The sequence below is a fragment of the Ruditapes philippinarum genome, unplaced genomic scaffold (assembly GCF_026571515.1).
Source record: "Ruditapes philippinarum isolate M1 unplaced genomic scaffold, ASM2657151v2 ctg1488_1_1_1_1, whole genome shotgun sequence".
NCBI lineage: Eukaryota > Metazoa > Mollusca > Bivalvia > Venerida > Veneridae > Ruditapes > Ruditapes philippinarum.
In genome coordinates this window covers 182034-199292 of record NW_026859106.1, presented here as the reverse complement: position 1 = coordinate 199292, position 17259 = coordinate 182034, and the positions used below count along the sequence as shown (strand labels likewise).

Below are 17259 nucleotides of genomic sequence, written 5' to 3'. Positions count from 1 at the left end.
ATTTTTTGTTAACCTTTTCCCTCATATAAGCGTGTTTTGAATACTTTTTGTCCCCCCTCCCTTTTTGAGGCCTCAAATAGTGAAAAAATGCCATTTTTAGACCCCCCAACACGGTTTTTCGTTTCAGAGATGTTCCAATTTTTCGGCGCGGCCTCCCGTTAAAATAATACATCAGGGGGTTGCCAGAAGGGGGATATGCCCCCTTCTGTTTGGGGGGTTTGAAGAGGGGCGGTAGTCCCCTTCATCGCCAAGAAAATTTTGGACATGTGACAGGCTAAAAATGACCTCAGGGCGATCTTAAGGTGACATGTTACCGACGCTGAAAAGCCTTTGACTCTATCTCAATCCCTTGAGAGGTTGCAGCACTTTGAAATAAATTTTGATGGAAAAAATCGAGGCAAAAAAGTGATTTTTGGCAATTTTGAGATGTCCCCTCGTTGCCATGGTAACAGGAAATTTAAGACTGAGCATGTCGTTACAAAGGCAATGGTCCAGTCAACATTTGTGCCAAGTTTGATTAGTATTGAAGCATTTTTCATAGTTTCATAGCAGTTTGAACTTGTAAGAGGAGGCTTTTCAGTGAAAATGGCCATTTTTCACAAAATGCTCATGGGGGAAAGGGTTAAAGTAAGGTTCATGATACCAGCAGCAAAATTGTATGGCAAATATTTGAGAATTTAATGAAGCATTTCTGTGTAGTACTTTAAACATAAGTGTAACATCTTTTTACAGCAATTTTACATAGTTTTTTCTTGTTTATGGAACTAAATGATATTATGGTCATCATCATCATCATCAAAACTGTAAATAACATGTTATTATGATAATAAAGACACTTTACTGTAGTGATGCTTTGATTTCTTTAAATTGAGCAAAGCAAATAGCTGCAACAAATAAGTTATGTGGCTATTTATACTTAACAGAATTTTTACTGATATGTTACCTTAGTGAAAAATTCAAACTGCCAAGCGAACAGTTGATCTAGGGCTTTTTCGAACTGCACCGTCTGAATACCCACTTCTAAATGGACATTATTTTGATAAAATCTTCGAGGCTGCAAACAACTGATCTGTTTCATTCCGCATCTCATAGGATAATGATATTCCACAGAACGGAACAAGAAATTATGACCCACTTCAAAGAAGAGGGGGGGTATATTGCTTTGCATTTGTCTGTCTGTCCGTAGACCAAATGGTTTCCGAGTGATAACTAAAGAACGCTTAGGCCTAGGAACTTCAAACTTGGTATGGTGATTGGTCATGACCAGAAGATGGCCCCTATTGATTTTTTGGGGTCAATGGGTCAAGGTCACATTGACCTTGTAGGTATAAACGGTTTCCGGTCAATAACTAAAGAATGCTTAGGCCTAGGAATTTCAAACTTGGTATGATGATTGGTCATGACCAGCAGATGACCCCTATTGATTTTTGGGTCAAAGGTCAAGGTCACATTGACCTTGTAGGTAAAAACGGTTTCCGGTCAATAACTAAAGAATGCTTAGGCCTAGGAATTTCAAACTTGGTATGATGATTGGTCATGACCAGCAGATGACCCCTATTGATTTTGGGGTCAAAGGTCAAGGTCACATTGACCTTGTAGGTAAAAACGGTTTCCCCTCAATACCTAAAGGACCCTTAGGTCTAGGAACTTCAAACTTGGTGTGATGATTGGTCATGACCAGCAGATGAACCCTATTGATTTTGGGTCAAGGGGTCAAAGTCACATTGACCTTGTAGGTAAAAAAGGTTTCCCATCAATACCTAAAGGACCCTTAGGCCTAGGAACTTCAAACTTGGTATGATGATTGGTCATAACCAGCAGATGAACCCTATTGATTTTGGGGTCAAGGGGTCAAAGGTCAAGGTCACATTGACCTTGTAGGTAAAAACGGTTTATGATTAATAACTAAATAATGCCTAGGCCTAGGAACTTCAAACTTGGTATGATGATTGGAAATGACCAGCAGATGACCCCTATTGATTTTGGGGTCTAAGGTCAAGGTCACATTGACCTTGTCGGTAAAAACGGTTTCCCATCAATACCTAAAGGACGCTTAGGCCTAGGAACTTCAATCTTGGAATGATTATTGTTCATGACCAGCAGATAAACCTTATTGATTTTGGGGTCAAAGGTCAAGGTGACATTGACCTTGTAGGTAAAAACAGTTTCCGCTCAATACCTAAAGGACACATAGGCAAACTTGGTATGATGATTGTTCATGACCAGCAGATGAACCTTATTGATTTTGGGTCAAGGGGTCAAAGTCACATTGATCTTGTATGTAAAAACGGTTACTGATCAATAACTAAAGAACTTTTAGGCCAAGAACTTCAATCATGGTATGGTGATTGTTCATGACCAGCAGATGACCCCTATTGATTTTGGGGTCAAAGGTCAAGGTCATATTGACATTGTAGGTTAAAACAGTTTCCAATCAATAACTAAACAACGTTTAGGCCTAGGAACTTCAAACTTGGAATGATGATTGTTCATGACCAGTAAATGACCCCTATTAATCTTGGGGTCAAAGGTCAAGGTCATATTTATCTTGTTGGTAAAAACAGTTGACGATCAATAACCAGACAACCTATGAGCTATTGGCCCTCAAACTTCGTAGGTGCATTTGATTTGACAATTAGATGACCCCTATTGATTTTGGGGTCAAGGAGTCAAAGGTCAATGTCACCTTGTAGGTGAAAACGGTTTCTGATCAATAACTTGACAAGCACATAGCTGCTGGCCCTCAAACTTTGTAGGTGCATTGGTCTTGGCCAGTAGATGACCCCTATTGATTTTTGGGTCAGGGGGTCAGTGTCATATTGACATTGTACTTAAAGACGGTTTTTGACCAATAACTCAACAACTCAAGTTGCCTTTGTTGATATTTTTATATTAAACTAAAAATGCTTTTCGTATACACGTTTCAAAGGTCTTATGTAGAACCTACATGAAATTATGCATATATTATTTTGTAAGATTTATAATAACTTTGTCATAAAATTGCTGCACAGAACCTATACATTCACAATAATTATTACCTAGGGACTAGTCATGACCAGTAGATAACCCTTATTGATTTTTTGTTCACTAGGTCAAAAGTCAGTCATAATTACCTGATCACAGGACTAATTGGCTGCCGATAGGGGGCATATATGTTTTACAAACATATCTTCTTTATTTTTCTTGTCAACAGAATTTTTCATCCTGGTATATTACAGATACATGCAACCCTTTTTAAAAACTTTGTTCTTAACTTATTCAATCTAGGAAATCCTATCGCCATAAAATTTATTTATTTAAATTTTTCACACTTCTTGCAATAATTTAATATTTGTTATTCATTATGACTGACAAATGAAGCTAAAAAAGAGAGGACAATCAAAATATTTTTTGGCAGAGGGTATCTTTTGGACTGGTGGAAGGAAACTGAATCTACTTGGCAGACATGTTTACCAGAATGAATCAATGTGCAGAGCTGGTTTGACCTTTCTCAGGTTAATGTTGCACATCATTTTGTATCAATTTCAAAATTTTGTTTTTGAACCAATAGAAACTTTTTGGCAGAAATATTACTTATAATGATATCATGTGCAGAACATGGGTTTCTGAGATCAAAATTGGCCCAGCCCCGGGATCATTTGATTTATATAGATTTATAGAGGAAAACACATTTAAGTTTCATTGTCGTAATTGTGTCAAACTACACTTTCTAAAGCTTATACATGTAGATATTAAGCATGCAGCATTGCCTTATTGACCTTTACAAAACTGACTTGAATTATGGCCCATTGGTCTTTGCATGTAGATGACCCCTATTGATTTTGTTGTCAAAAGGTCAAGATATATCTGACCTTCTATGCCAAAATGGTTTCCAAGCAACATCGCATGCAACTTCCAACATGCTGACTAGGGGGCATGCATATTTAACAAACATCTCTTGTTATTTTACTGTCAATTTGATAATGTTTGTCTTGGCCATACTTCACATGGATATTTTGTAAATGACTAAAGATGTCATATTTTGCAAATAAAGTTGAAACCATAAAAAATCAAGTTAATCTTCTTAAATGTTTTCCACCTCCATGAGTAATCTGTAAGTCTCACTAATCATTTTAGATATCTATCACAGTTTAAATTGATATATATTTAAGTGACATATTGTCCACTTTACTAACTATTCCCTAATCCCTAAAATTTTCACTGAGAACAAGAAGGAAATTCAGAATTAGTAAAGTTCCAGAAACTAATTTACAAAAATGATTTATAAATAAAATTCAACCAAGTGATTATTATGATATTATACACATTAAATTTGTCTGTCATCTGTATGTATCTATGTATGCAATTTATGCTTATTTAGGGTCCATTTGACATTTCAGACATAAAAATACTTCATGTTTTATCACTTCTTGACTAAAATAAAACAAATTATGAAACCTTTTGCCTGAACAAACTAAAAGTAAGTTGGCAATAACTTTTATTATTTAATTTTAAAACAGTATTTTCTACTATAAAAACAAAACAGGAATTTAATATCAAGGCTTTGTCTTTATTGATTTGTGTATACATATCTGCTTATTTACAATAATATCTGGTCAACAGAACAATTCACATTCATTGACAATACAAACACATAACAATTTCAACATAAATGTAAGATATTATACAGTATGGTTTTTCTTCTAAATGTTTCATACACAGTTTTTGTTTCTAGCTAGGAACTCCCACAAAATGAGTTAATTACTGTACAGTACAACCCTGCTTTAATGCTAATGTTGGGGTTCAAAGTCTCAAGAGTATCCTAATCACAATTGTTTAGAGTACTTGACAGTCACATGGAACAAGTGTTACAGCGAATTTAATGTACTTATCAATATACATGAATTTTTTTTTAACCAAGGCCATGAGTGTTATACTGAGCATTAGAGCTTTAACAGGGTTGCAATGTATTCATGTAAACATATTTGTTTTAGTAATGCTTACGGTATGTGTTTCATTAACAATCTTAAAACTTTTACATCTAGATAGTGGTGTAACAATACAGTCATGTGATTTATAACAATACAGTCAACCTGTACACATTGCAATACACTCTCTAGAAACTGTTGTGTTTTCATAACTCTCTCAAAACATTGTCCTAAAAAAAGCTGTTTGTACAAGTGATTATAATTCCATGGGTTGGACACCTACAGGATTGGGCATCAGTTCAAATGCAAGACCAGGAAGTTGACCACGTTCTGTAGTAGTGTTGTTTGTGCTTAAATCAGATTTTTCAAAAGTAAATTTTACATTGTCAATTACACATTCTCCTTGTCCAGCTGTTCCGTAATAGGTTGTTGGTCCTTTTACAACTAGTGACATTATATATTTCTTGTCTTTTTTCAGTATTACTTCATCATCAAAAAACACTTTGTAGATTTTTTGTTTGCCATCAGTTTCTACAATGGCTCCTTTGACAGTAACGTTAGCCCTGTATGGTTCTTGTTTCAAGTGCATTCTAATTTCCAAGTTGCCTGGCCCCTGGTTTGACCCATAAATCAGAAACGCTCGTAACTTTATATCATGAGAACAAGAGAATGTAATAGCATCACATTTATCTCTCTTATACCCCCACCCTGACCCTAGGTCAGTAAATCTCTGTACAGTATATATAAATTTTCGCTTATTTGCATTGAAATCTCCATTGTAATCAACTTTCTTTAAGAAATATTTACAAAGTTTCAATTCTTCTTGTTCTGTCAAAAGTCCATGAGGAGTGACTTTGCTTAAAAAATACTCTTGAGACATAAGGGGAAACCTTACGTGTGGTATGACATCTGCTAATAATCTTTTCATATTTTCTGGTGTGATACCTTGATCATTTCTCACACATTTACCTTGTCCAAATTTTATAACGGCATCAAAAATGATCTCTTCATGTACAGGGATACTGTCATCTTTGATTATACTGATAAAACACTCATTGCACAATTCTGCCAGATCGTCAGCTTGGAAAACCCTCTCTGGTTCTTGAACAATCAAATTATGGCATCGAGTCTTCAAATCATTGTTACCATAACAATGGGCATTTTCCATGACAGTACAAACATTCTCTGGTACCATGTGCCTCTTCAACGTGTTCAGGCATTTGTCTATCAAACTCTGCACACAGTATTTTTTAGCCGCATATAGCATGGAAAGAACATTGTCAAGAGTAACTTTAATGTCATCTGTATACAAAAACCTGAAAAAGAAAAGAAAATTCACCATTGATTACTCTATTAATAAAGACTTTTTTTGATGTCTAACACAAATTTTTTGTCATCGTAACTCACACAGAATTATAAATTAGGTCAAAATTAAGTGTCCTGGTTTAAAAATTGGGCAAGTTCATCATCTTTAAAAAGTTCTTCTTTAAATTAAATCACATAATTATCATTGTGACTTCCAAGAATCAAAGTTTATAACTGTATATAAACTAGACATGAATCCATAGAACATGGATGCCCCAGTTCAATTTTTTTTGTTAAATAAGGTACATGTTTGTATTCACTATGGACCAAATATTATGAGACAGAGAACTGAATATATAAATAATAAAACTATTATTATAGTAATAACGATATTGTTTTGAAAATAAGTTGCATGTAAAAACTGTGCTTAAAGTTTGGACTGTTTTTAATCATAAGGTGTTGAAGAAAATTGACTTGGCACAAATTACTAAGTTATGATCTTGTCAAAAAGCAGAGACAGACGGATGGATGGACAATTCAAAAACTAATGGAGGGTGGGGGGGGGGGCATAAAAATACATACTGCAAGAGATCATTGAACTGTTCTGGTGTCATATCTGGGATATCAATTTCTGTCCCTGTGTTCTCGCTCAATGGACCATAAAACATGGCATAGAATACGCAACTCCTACTGCCAAGAACATATTTGTGAGCACGTATCTGTACTGTCTCTCCTCGGACAATATTGAATGTTACATCACATCCAAGCTGTTGGGCCAGCATATGTTTGTTACACTCTATGACAGATCTTCTTGATTGCCAGTCTTCATCAGGATGCAAAACATTTGCCATATTTGAGAACCTGGACTTTATAAAACAAAAAAAAAACTGTTAAAATATTCTTTATAATATGCTGTGACACAATGTAGCTGAAAATGGAACCTGCAAGACCACAGGCGCTAGTCACATAATCAAATATTTAACATAATCGGCATATATATGTATATTTAAACATCTTATTATAGTATTATTATATAGCCCATATAAAACTTTAAAAAGTTTGTTTCAAGCACCTGTGAGCAAGACCAGCAAATATTATACCAGAAAAAACTTTCAACTCTCTTCTTTAAATTTTGTTAATTGTCTTATGATTAAATTCAAATAAACAATCCTCAGTAAATGTTACATAGCATGCAATCTAATAAGTGTGTATCAACAAAACATGTGAAATGTTAACACAGCCAATTATCAGATGGCTGTTTTAGTCACTTTAAGGCCTTTTAACAATCAGCATATGCAAACTGTCAGTGATTTTCCTACTTATAAAAATCTTATTATTAAAATCATGAAGTTTTCCCAAAAATCTTAACTTAAACCAGCTTTTTTACTTCCCAAATCAGCAATTTTAGCAATAATTTTTCTCAAAAATCAAGAGGCTAAGGCCTCTTCCAATAAAGTAAGAAAATTCACTGACTGTAATTTACTGAAATTCTTAAATTAATTTCCATTTATTGGTGAAGTTCATTTAATACCTTGGCAAATGACTTTGTAAATAACAAGGGAGAGTAATTGACTATCTGATGAATTAAATGGTAGCAAGACACTTCACCCCACTGACACTTCACCCCTCAAATTTTGAAGACACTTCACCCCTCAAGACACTTCACCCCTCAAAATCAGTAAGACACTTCACCCCTCATCCATTTTTTTTCTAGAAAGTCTTCTTCTTTAAATTTGAATTGTCTATAAAATTCAAAATAAACAATCTTCAGTAAAAATTACATAGCATGAATCTATAGTTTAACAAAACATGCTGAAATAATTTAAAGCATTATCATGCTTTTTAGTCATTTAAGGCATTTAACAATCAGCATCTATGCAAACTGTCAGTGAATTTTCCTACTGATAAAAAGGCCCTTCAATTGAAATTTCTTAAAACATGAATAAAAATTAACTTACACTTTTTACTTCCATTCAGCAATTTTAGCAATAATTTTTCCAACAACAAACTTCAATAAAGTAGAAATCAGTGATGTGTTACTTATGAAAATTCTTTAAAATGATTTCCTATTGGTGAAGTTCATTAATCTTGAAATGTCTGAAAAAACCAAGGGAGAAGTAATTGAGTAGACAGTGGCTGAAACCCAATATAAATAGGGGAGGGAAAGCAGATTTATGACTTACTACATTATTTCAATGGCAAATTTTGAAATTATGTGAAATGCCAACTGTTGAATGATTAACTTATTGTCAAAAAAATGATATTATATATTATTCATTTCATTATGGGAAATTAAAGAGACAATTATTGAATGTACAAAAAAATTAAAAAAAAAAAAAAGAGACAATTTCATGCAATAACATAAAAAAATAATTCAAGGCCTGGAACAAAAAACAACAACAACAATTTTCTTAATGCTGTAGTACTCTCCGATTGTAATAAAAATATAATGATATTGATAAGACTTCATTTTAATGTTTTACGTGACATTGTGTAGATCAATCATCTACTGTACTGTACATGTATGTAAACTGACTACTGTACTGTAGTACGTAACAGCTTAAAACATAAAAATAGATAAGATGTGAAAAATAAATTAGCAATCATATACTTTTAGAACACTCGGTCTTAATTAATATAAATTCATGTCAATTTACCTTTTAGTCAGCTATTATAGTCCTGTACTAAGGAAGATTATAATACCATGTGTTTACATTCTTATATATATTGTGGTCTAAATTTAGTGTAGGAAAACCCCAACTGTTACTAAAAATGGCTACAGCAATAAAGTATCCCTAAATATTCTAAAAATAGATCCGTGTGATCGAAATGAAAAGTTGAAACAATTTCCTTAATATTAATTAATCTACGACGTGTACAAAGTGAACTTTGAATGCTGCAGGTAATATAAGATTTTACACTTATATCCATTGTGTCTATTTTCTTGATTTCGAATAGCATACGGTAAAGATTAAGGGAAGAAATGTTGTAGTAGTTCCAATCGCACCGATATCAATTCGTACCAGATCTATTTTAGATCTATATTTATTTTTGTAAGGCCATATTTCCATTAAAGGTTTGATCCCTTACTACACTGTAACTTGTAAATTAAAGTTTTATGTATAAAGTATAAGATTTTCTTTTGGAGCTGGGATTCTAGTATAATTATCTTCCTACATTTCAATTTAATTAACAATTTAATATACATGTATATCAATGGGAGAGTGCACTGTATGATTATTAGTAGTTTGTCATGAAATGTCAATATTTTAATGCTAGAAATATAGGAGCAAGACAGAATGTGATGATATTTTTGAATTTGGTACACTTTTGTAAACTTTTTAATGTGTGACAAATAATATTCTTGTTACAAAAACTGCCCAACTTTGGGGCCCAAAACGTCCTTTTTACTAAACTACCATAAGTTAGAATTGTCTACACCAGATACCACTTAAACATTAACAAAAGATGGATCAAGCATATAAAATGTAAAAATAAATGATTGCTGCTGATTTTCCTGCTGTCTGTTTGTCAAATGTTTTGTTTTTTTCACATAAAAATTTAAGTGAAGTGTTGACTATACCTACTGTTGGGGGGGGGGGGGGGGGGGAAAGAGTATAAGACCATATGTTTTAGATACCTCAGAATGGACTTTGAAGAAGTACCAAATTCTATTTCCATAGGTAAGTCTTGTAGTCTTACGTAAAGTCTTTGAACCTAAATTTGTTTAGGTGGGTTACTAGTCCAACTAATTAGACTTGTCAAAGAGCTAGAGATGATTTTGAACAGGCACTGTCTTTTTCCAACAGTTTTTGACAGTAAGAAAAAGAAAGTCAGTAGAATGGGTCAAATATTTCACGCCAAATTAATTAGGCTAGTGGGTTTAACCGGTTAATATTTTAAGATATATATACAAAAAGGTAATTAAATTATTGCAAAATATATGTAATTTTAATAGTGTCAGAGTTTTGAACTTACAAAATATCTCGGTCAATATCCATGACTCAGAACTATGTTGTGTCACGGATTTATATTACATAAATATAAATCCGTGGTTGTGTATTTCAAATAAAATCTACCACTGTTAATTTGTACAATATCCAGGCAATTGTTTTACTATAAGCACTGAGAGTGAGAATTAATGGTTGAGCGTGCTGTACGTCTTATTGGCAGCTCTTGTTATTTATATACATGTAAGCAGTATTTATTTCAAATTTTCATCTTGTAGGATGAGTTCAATGCCTTCATTATTTAATGATTGGCAATCAAGGATGCCATACCCAAAGAGCATCTGGTTCCTGTGCCAGAATCAGATAGGCTGTGATGTTGTGTTTGAGGTTGGACCAGACTTGGAGAGGACTGGAGCTCATTCAACTGTACTCATGGGTAGAAGCTCTGTATTCTTTGGAGAATTTGCAGCTGGGGTACCAGACAAAGAAATCCAGTTGCCTGAATTTCAGCCTGAGGAATTTTCATGTTTCTTGGAGTAAGTTTGAGCAATTTTATAGTTTGTCTTGAAACATGTCTACAATTTTACTATGTATGTTTAAGGTGAGATGGTACAGAATTTTACAAGTACAGATACATGTACTTGCTGAAATAAAATAAAGGTGAGGGCTATGTTTGTTTTGCAGGAGCTCTAGAAAAAATATATCTCTTTTTCAGGCATTATACCAACATCCTTCTAAAATACTTTGGTTGAGTGAATAAAAATGTATATGTATACTTCATTTAATAGTTTAATATGTATCTGAATGTAACAGCAATCATATTATGTAGGAGAGAATAAAAGAACTTGTTCTAGTTTAATTTATGTGTCATATTTTTATTTAGTAACTTCAGAAAATATAGATAGCCTCTTTTTATGTCATTATTTGGTAATAAATAGTATGTTGTTTTTTGTTTCAGGTATTTATATACCGGTGAACTTAAGGTGACGGGGGTAAGTAATATGCAGATACTTGCCCTGGCAGAGAAATACAAAGTACAGGAATTGATAAAATCATTGGTAGCCATTCAGCTAGACGACATGACTGTGGATGCTTTTTGTCCTTTTGTTAGACAGAATGAGAAACATATGACAAATTTGATTAAATTTAAATGCCTGGAATATGCATTTAAGAATGCTGAAGCAGTTTTTCAGAGTGCTACATTTCAGACATTGCCCTTCACATTCCTCGAAGAACTTTTAGCTCATGAAAGGCTTGTATTGAATGAGGAAACTATCTGTACAGCTGTACTAAAGTGGGCTTCAAAGGAGTGTGAGATGAAAAGATTGGATGTTAATGGACAAAACCAGAGAGCAATTCTCGGTAATGCCATGTTCGATATAAGGTTTCCTCTACTCAGTCAAGATTATTTCACTGAAAATATATCCGAGACTGGATTGCTAACAGATACAGAAGAGGTTCATATTTTGAAATTTTTTCTCAATCCAAAGAAAGCTGTTGGTATTACCTTTAAAACAACGCCACGTGAAGCTCCAAGTAGTCCCTTTAAGTATTCACCAACCACTGAAACACCTATGGACGTTTCCGGTTTACTGGATCCAGATATGCCTATAGTACATCCACTGACCTCCGCCAAGCTGGGATATGTCGAACGTTTTACTGATTTCGGGCTTGGATGGGGTTACCGTGGTGGCAAGAAAGATGCTATAATACTTGTACCAAGCAAAGATATTCAATTAGACTTTGTCTACATTTATGGTAACTGTAAACAAGATGGCAATATGGATGTTTTGCTTGAAATTGTGGATGACAAAGACTTTACTATATCCTCCACAGAGGCAAAGATTGCTTGTACAACTACTAAACAAACATATGAACTGGGAGTCGAGAATGAAAATGGTTCTTATGGTGTGAAGTTAAATGCTAATGTTGAATATCATTTAGTTTTCACTATAAAGGCAGATAATGGTTATTATGGAAAAGGTGGTAAATCTAAATGTTCTGCAGAAGGGGTTGATTTCGAGTTTAAAACTAGTAGATTTTCTTCAAATAACACAAGTGTTTCTATTGGTCAATTAGCCGGGTTTAAATTTGCAGTCTGTTGAACATTATTTCATATGCTGCTTTAATAGGGACATAACCCATGGCCCATGATTTTATTCTGTTGTAATGATAGAAGATATTTGTCTTGTTTTGAAGTTGTCAGAACTTTGTAGCTAACAGTATAGACTCAGATTAGACTACACTTATGTATAGGCTGGTCTGGCTTTATACTGCTGGCATTGATGTGTATGATGTATTCAGAAAGTTAGGCTGTAAAAGATTTTGATAGAATATTATGGTGATGAACTTATTTTATATGACAAGAAACAGTATAGACTGATACAATAGAATTAAATGATTAAGCTTGACTTACGTGCAAGATGAAGGTTAATCATTATTTCATAACAGAAGAGAAAACAAGCATCTTGGATTTGGAATGCCTCGTTTTACTGGAGGTAAGAAAAAAGAAAGTCTGGAAGAGACACTGCACAATTCATAGTCTGATGAACTTTACCATTAGGTTTAAGCAACTTTCCCACACATGGTGATTTGAATGCATCTGAAAGTGTCATCAAAAGAATAAATTACACCACAGTCTCGTGTATGTATCATAGTACCTCAAAAATAGACGCATAATGGAAAATAAGGGCATATCGCTAATACATGTAATAATATAATTGCATTTAATTTCTTTAAGATAAATCTGCATCCAAAAGTAAGTGCAAATCTTTTTCTTGCAAGAAACTTGTTTCTGAAAAGAAGCACATAATGGGTATTCTTTTCTAACTGACAGATTTAAGATGTTACACACATGTCTGCATGGATCTTCTGTCAAAATTTTCATGTCAAGTGTTTTTAAGTAGATATAAGTTTTGATAAATGAAAATTTCCATGTCTAATAAGGTTCTGTTGTTCTGTTAGAGCTTTAAATTATTCTAAGAAAATGTTCATACATATTTATTCATTTGTTTTGATTTGAAATTATTTATTTAAGATTATTGTTAGTTTTTACAGGTATTAACTGTATTGAAAACAATGCTAATTATTCTATGCAAATGTGTATATAATGTTCATTTATCAGCATTAACCTGTCTGAATTTCACTAATTTATGCGGATAAATACTAATGACTCGGGGGTATACATACATGTATTATACCTGGTTTAATTTCTAGTTGATATTCTTCTGTTCACTGAAAAAAGGAGGGTACAAAGTCTCATTCTATTAGTGCTCATGTTCTTCACTAAATATCCTATAAACATATTTATGGTTCTACAGTATTTACATTAAACTAGATGATTGATAAATACCTGCTTATCAAAATTTCAGCACTTTTACCTGTCATAATTTCAAACCCTCACAGTGTTTGATCGTGTAACATTAATTGGCAGCTAGAAAGTGCTGCAGCCCTTATCACAATAAATCTTACCACAAATTTCGATTTTAGGAGAAATCTTAGTATGTTAAATTTCCTTTTTACAAAATGCCCGAAATAATTTCGGGCATATTATGTTATACCCCCTGGAGTCTGTCCGTCCGTCCGTCTGTCTGTCCGTCCGTTAGCAATTTGGTTTCCGGAGCATAACTTAAGTTCCATTTGGCCCACAGTATTCAAACTTCATAGGATGATTGTCCATATCGGGTAGAAGACCCCTATTGATTTTGGGGTCACAAGGTCAAAGGTCAAGGTCACTATTACTTAGAAATTGAAAACAGTTTCTTTAGCATAACTTAAGTTCAATTTGGCCCACAATATTCAAACTTCATAGGATGATTGTCCATATTAGGTAGAAGACTCCTATTGATTTTGGGGTCACAAGGTCAAAGGTCAAGGTCACTATGACCTTAAAACTGAAAACAGTTGTCGGAACATGACTTAAGTTTCATTTGGCCCACTGTGTTTAAACTTCATAGTATGATTGTCCATATTGGGTAGAAGACCCCTATTGATTTTGGGGTCACAAGGTCAAAGGTCAAGGTCACTATTACCTTAGAACTGAAAACAGTTTCCGGGGCATAACTTAAGTTCCATTTGGACCACAATATTGAAACTTCAAAGGAGGATTGTTTTGTGAAGGAGGTAATACTTTATTTAATTCCCATGTCTTACAAATGCTTTATCTTTACTAAAAAAAAAACACTTTCAGGCATATAATGCTCCGCCTAGCGGTGCTCTTGTTACAAAATATCTTAAGAAAATCTGAAGTGCAAAAACTGGGAGGACAAATATATATGCAAACATTATGTTGAAAATATCACAAATTTAATTAGAATTATTTTCAACATAAATATTGTGACGTCATGTTTTGATGTCGTCATCATTGAGAGTGCTATAAATACCTTGGCTTGTTTTGAGTATACGCAAAGTTCAGTTCTTTGGTCAAAGGGTTGCTATTAACAGGGATTCAGGGGAAATGTAACCGATGAAATATCGTTTGAATATGATAATATTATGTTTATCTATAGTCAAGTATTGAATGTAAAAGATATTTCCATGAAATCTTAAGTGAACAGTGCTTTAAATAATTAAAAAGTTTTTCACCATAGGAAAACAAAACATAGCCAGATATCTCTATTGTAATCAAAATGTATAACATTTTTTTCTTTTTCTTATTTCAACATACCTGAACATGAGATATCAAGGAAAAAGGAAAATATCACTTTAAAATGATCTGTTTGACTATAAAACTAACACAACAGATTAAAATGATTTAGTGTAACAATAACTGCAGCACACTTAAAATTTAGTATCACTCAAAAATTTACGTCCTTTCAAATAATACTTTTATACCTGCACATTATGTCAATATTAGAGAATAAAATTTTGTTTTTAACAATTTTTCTTCAATTTTACTCTTTCAAATTTCATAAATTTGACAAGCATAGAAATGTTTTTGGTACATGAGATGGTGTAAAAATGATGACTGGTGGGTTCCACTCTGTTACACTTGAGCAAAGTCCAAGAAAACAAGATGGCATTAGTTGATGAAAAAATAGATAAATAGCTTAAGATTTTGTATGGATGTAAAAATATTTACAAAATGAACAGAATAATTATGATTTATTTAAACAAAGAAAGGAAACATAAATATATATGTAAAAAGTTCAAAAGCTAACAGATGTTTCTTATCTTAAGATTTATCATAAATGAATGTTTTAAGATGAAATTTTAACTTTCTAGTAGCTATGTGAAAATGATTTAAGATTTGACTTAATTATCGTAAGTCAATAACTGAAGATAAATTGTAAGATGTTTTGTAAAAATGTCTTCCGAATAAAGTTTCCCAGCAGTTTATTGTCCAAATATATTCCTATATTATACATTTCAGTGTTAAAGATTAGAAAAGTTTTTATGTTCTAAAAAACCTTGTGTGGGTCAGTTGTGTTTTAAAACTTATCATTTTTCATTGCCATTATAATTATATACATGTATATAAAAATATATTGTGCATTAAAAACATTTTCAACCATTTTATTGTATGTTAATATTTTTAGCTCATGTGAGCACTCAAAGGCCAACATTTTTATCCTCTTATACATTTTGTTTATCCCCTGCTGCTAAAGAAGGAAAGAAGATATTGAAATTGCATTGTCTGTCCTCAAATAAGAATCAGTTTGATCAATTTCTCTGGAACTTGGCTGGAGATATTTACACTAGTACATGTATATGGAAATCAGGCTTAGGGAGTGCCATCAAAGCCCAACCATGAGTTTTTATGTTATTGCCCTTTACTACTAAAAAAAGGATCTTTCCTAAAAGGAATGTAGACATTGTTGCATTGGCTCAAACAACAGGGTAGATGATGTAATGATTGGAGGAAGGTCTTACTGTAATTTTCTCACGAAACATTTTAGCACAATGCAAAGTAGATGCTTATTTATCCACTGACCACTTTACACATTTATCATGTGGTTGGTTACATTGTGATGAGTTGAGGTATTTTGTTAATTTGATCTGCTAAATTGAAATATTGGAAAGGAGATCTTGAATGTAAGATTGAACTTGAAAGATGAAAATAATGAAATTGTGAAAAATAACCTAGGTAAAGCTGAACTTTTGAGCCAGGAGGTAACTTACCAAATTTTGACTTGAAATATCAAGGTAGACCTATTTCTGAACTTGTAGTTGATAAAGACACTTCGTTATCTTAATGTTTCCAAATCCATGGGCAGTGACAGTCTTCATACTTATTTATTACGAGAATCTGCAGCTGTTTTATGTGATCCTCTATGTAAGATAATGAATAAAACCTTTAAGAATGGTGATCTACCAGATGCTTGGAAAGAAGCTAATGTTAAAGCTTTGTATAAAAACAAGGGTGATAAATGTGACCCTTCAAATTATTGCCCCATCTCTCTTACTTCAATAACTTGTAAAATATGTGAAAAAAACTGTTTGCGACACCTTAATGCAACATAAGAATATAAATAACCTTTTCTCGGATGATCAGTATGGCTTTAGAAACAAAAGGAACAGTATTCTTCAACTTCTGACTGTTTTATAAGATTGGACTAAAGCTTTTGATGAAAGTTGTCAAGCTAAGACTCAATTTATTTGGACATTATAAAAAAAGCTTTTGATACTATACCTCTCAATTGTTTACTTTTGAAGTTAAAGAACAGTCCCATACAGAATTGTCTCACTAATAGAGACAGAGGGTTTGTGTTGAAGAAGTTTTTCTACTTGGTCTAATATCACATCAGGAGTTCCCCAAGGTTCATTCTTTGGTTCGATTTTATTTATCATTTAGATAAATGACTTCCCTGATGTTATTCAATCTACATGTAAATTATTTTCTGATGATAGCAAATTATACAGGAAGATTTATTCTCAAAATGATCAGTTGTTACTTCAACAAGACCAACTACGTTTATGTGACTGGTCAGCTGACTGGCTGCTTCAATTTTCTATTCCAAAATGTAAATAAATGCAGATTGGTAACATCAAGCTTCCATATGTCTACAAAATGAAAGACTCGACCAGTCAAAATATTTCTTGACCTAAAGTTGATAGCGAGAAAGATCTCGGCATCACATTCCAAGATAATCTTAAAT

At 33.1% G+C, this 17259-nt stretch overlaps 2 protein-coding genes across 3 annotated transcripts; one reads left to right on the top strand and one right to left on the bottom strand.

Moving 5' to 3' along the window:
- Positions 1 to 4528: 4528 nt before the first annotated feature.
- LOC132755249 (BTB/POZ domain-containing protein 6-like) lies at positions 4529 to 9003 on the bottom strand. 2 transcript variants are annotated; one of them, XM_060746077.1, is made up of 3 exons: positions 8870 to 9003; positions 6795 to 7078; positions 4529 to 6223 (listed from the first exon to the last, which is right to left on the bottom strand). In XM_060746077.1, the coding sequence occupies exons 2-3, from the start codon at positions 7061 to 7063 to the stop codon at positions 5164 to 5166; spliced, it is 1329 nt and encodes a 442-aa protein (XP_060602060.1). In that variant the 5' UTR covers positions 7064 to 7078; positions 8870 to 9003; the 3' UTR covers positions 4529 to 5163. The 2 variants fall into 2 exon arrangements, with proteins under 2 accessions (XP_060602060.1, XP_060602061.1); XM_060746078.1 differs by having other exon boundaries at positions 6795 to 7073; positions 8870 to 8995.
- Positions 8980 to 15674, top strand: LOC132755248 (BTB/POZ domain-containing protein 2-like). Its single transcript, XM_060746076.1, has 3 exons — positions 8980 to 9114; positions 10441 to 10698; positions 11121 to 15674. Exons 2-3 carry the CDS (start codon positions 10442 to 10444, stop codon positions 12265 to 12267), a joined length of 1404 nt encoding a protein of 467 aa, XP_060602059.1. The 5' UTR covers positions 8980 to 9114; position 10441; the 3' UTR covers positions 12268 to 15674.
- The last annotated feature ends 1585 nt before the right edge of the window (positions 15675 to 17259 follow it).

Bases quoted from the DNA above. Each gene is read 5' to 3' on its own strand.
- LOC132755249 (XM_060746077.1), bottom strand. From the start codon at position 7,063: ATGGCAAATGTTTTGCATCCTGATGAAGACTGGCAATCAAGAAGATCT. The intron at 6,224-6,794 runs GTATGTATTTTT...TTTCTTTTTCAG, and splicing joins CAGTTCAATGATCTCTTGCA to GTTTTTGTATACAGATGACA.
- LOC132755248 (XM_060746076.1), top strand. From the start codon at position 10,442: ATGAGTTCAATGCCTTCATTATTTAATGATTGGCAATCAAGGATGCCA. The intron at 10,699-11,120 runs GTAAGTTTGAGC...TTTTTGTTTCAG, and splicing joins GAATTTTCATGTTTCTTGGA to GTATTTATATACCGGTGAAC.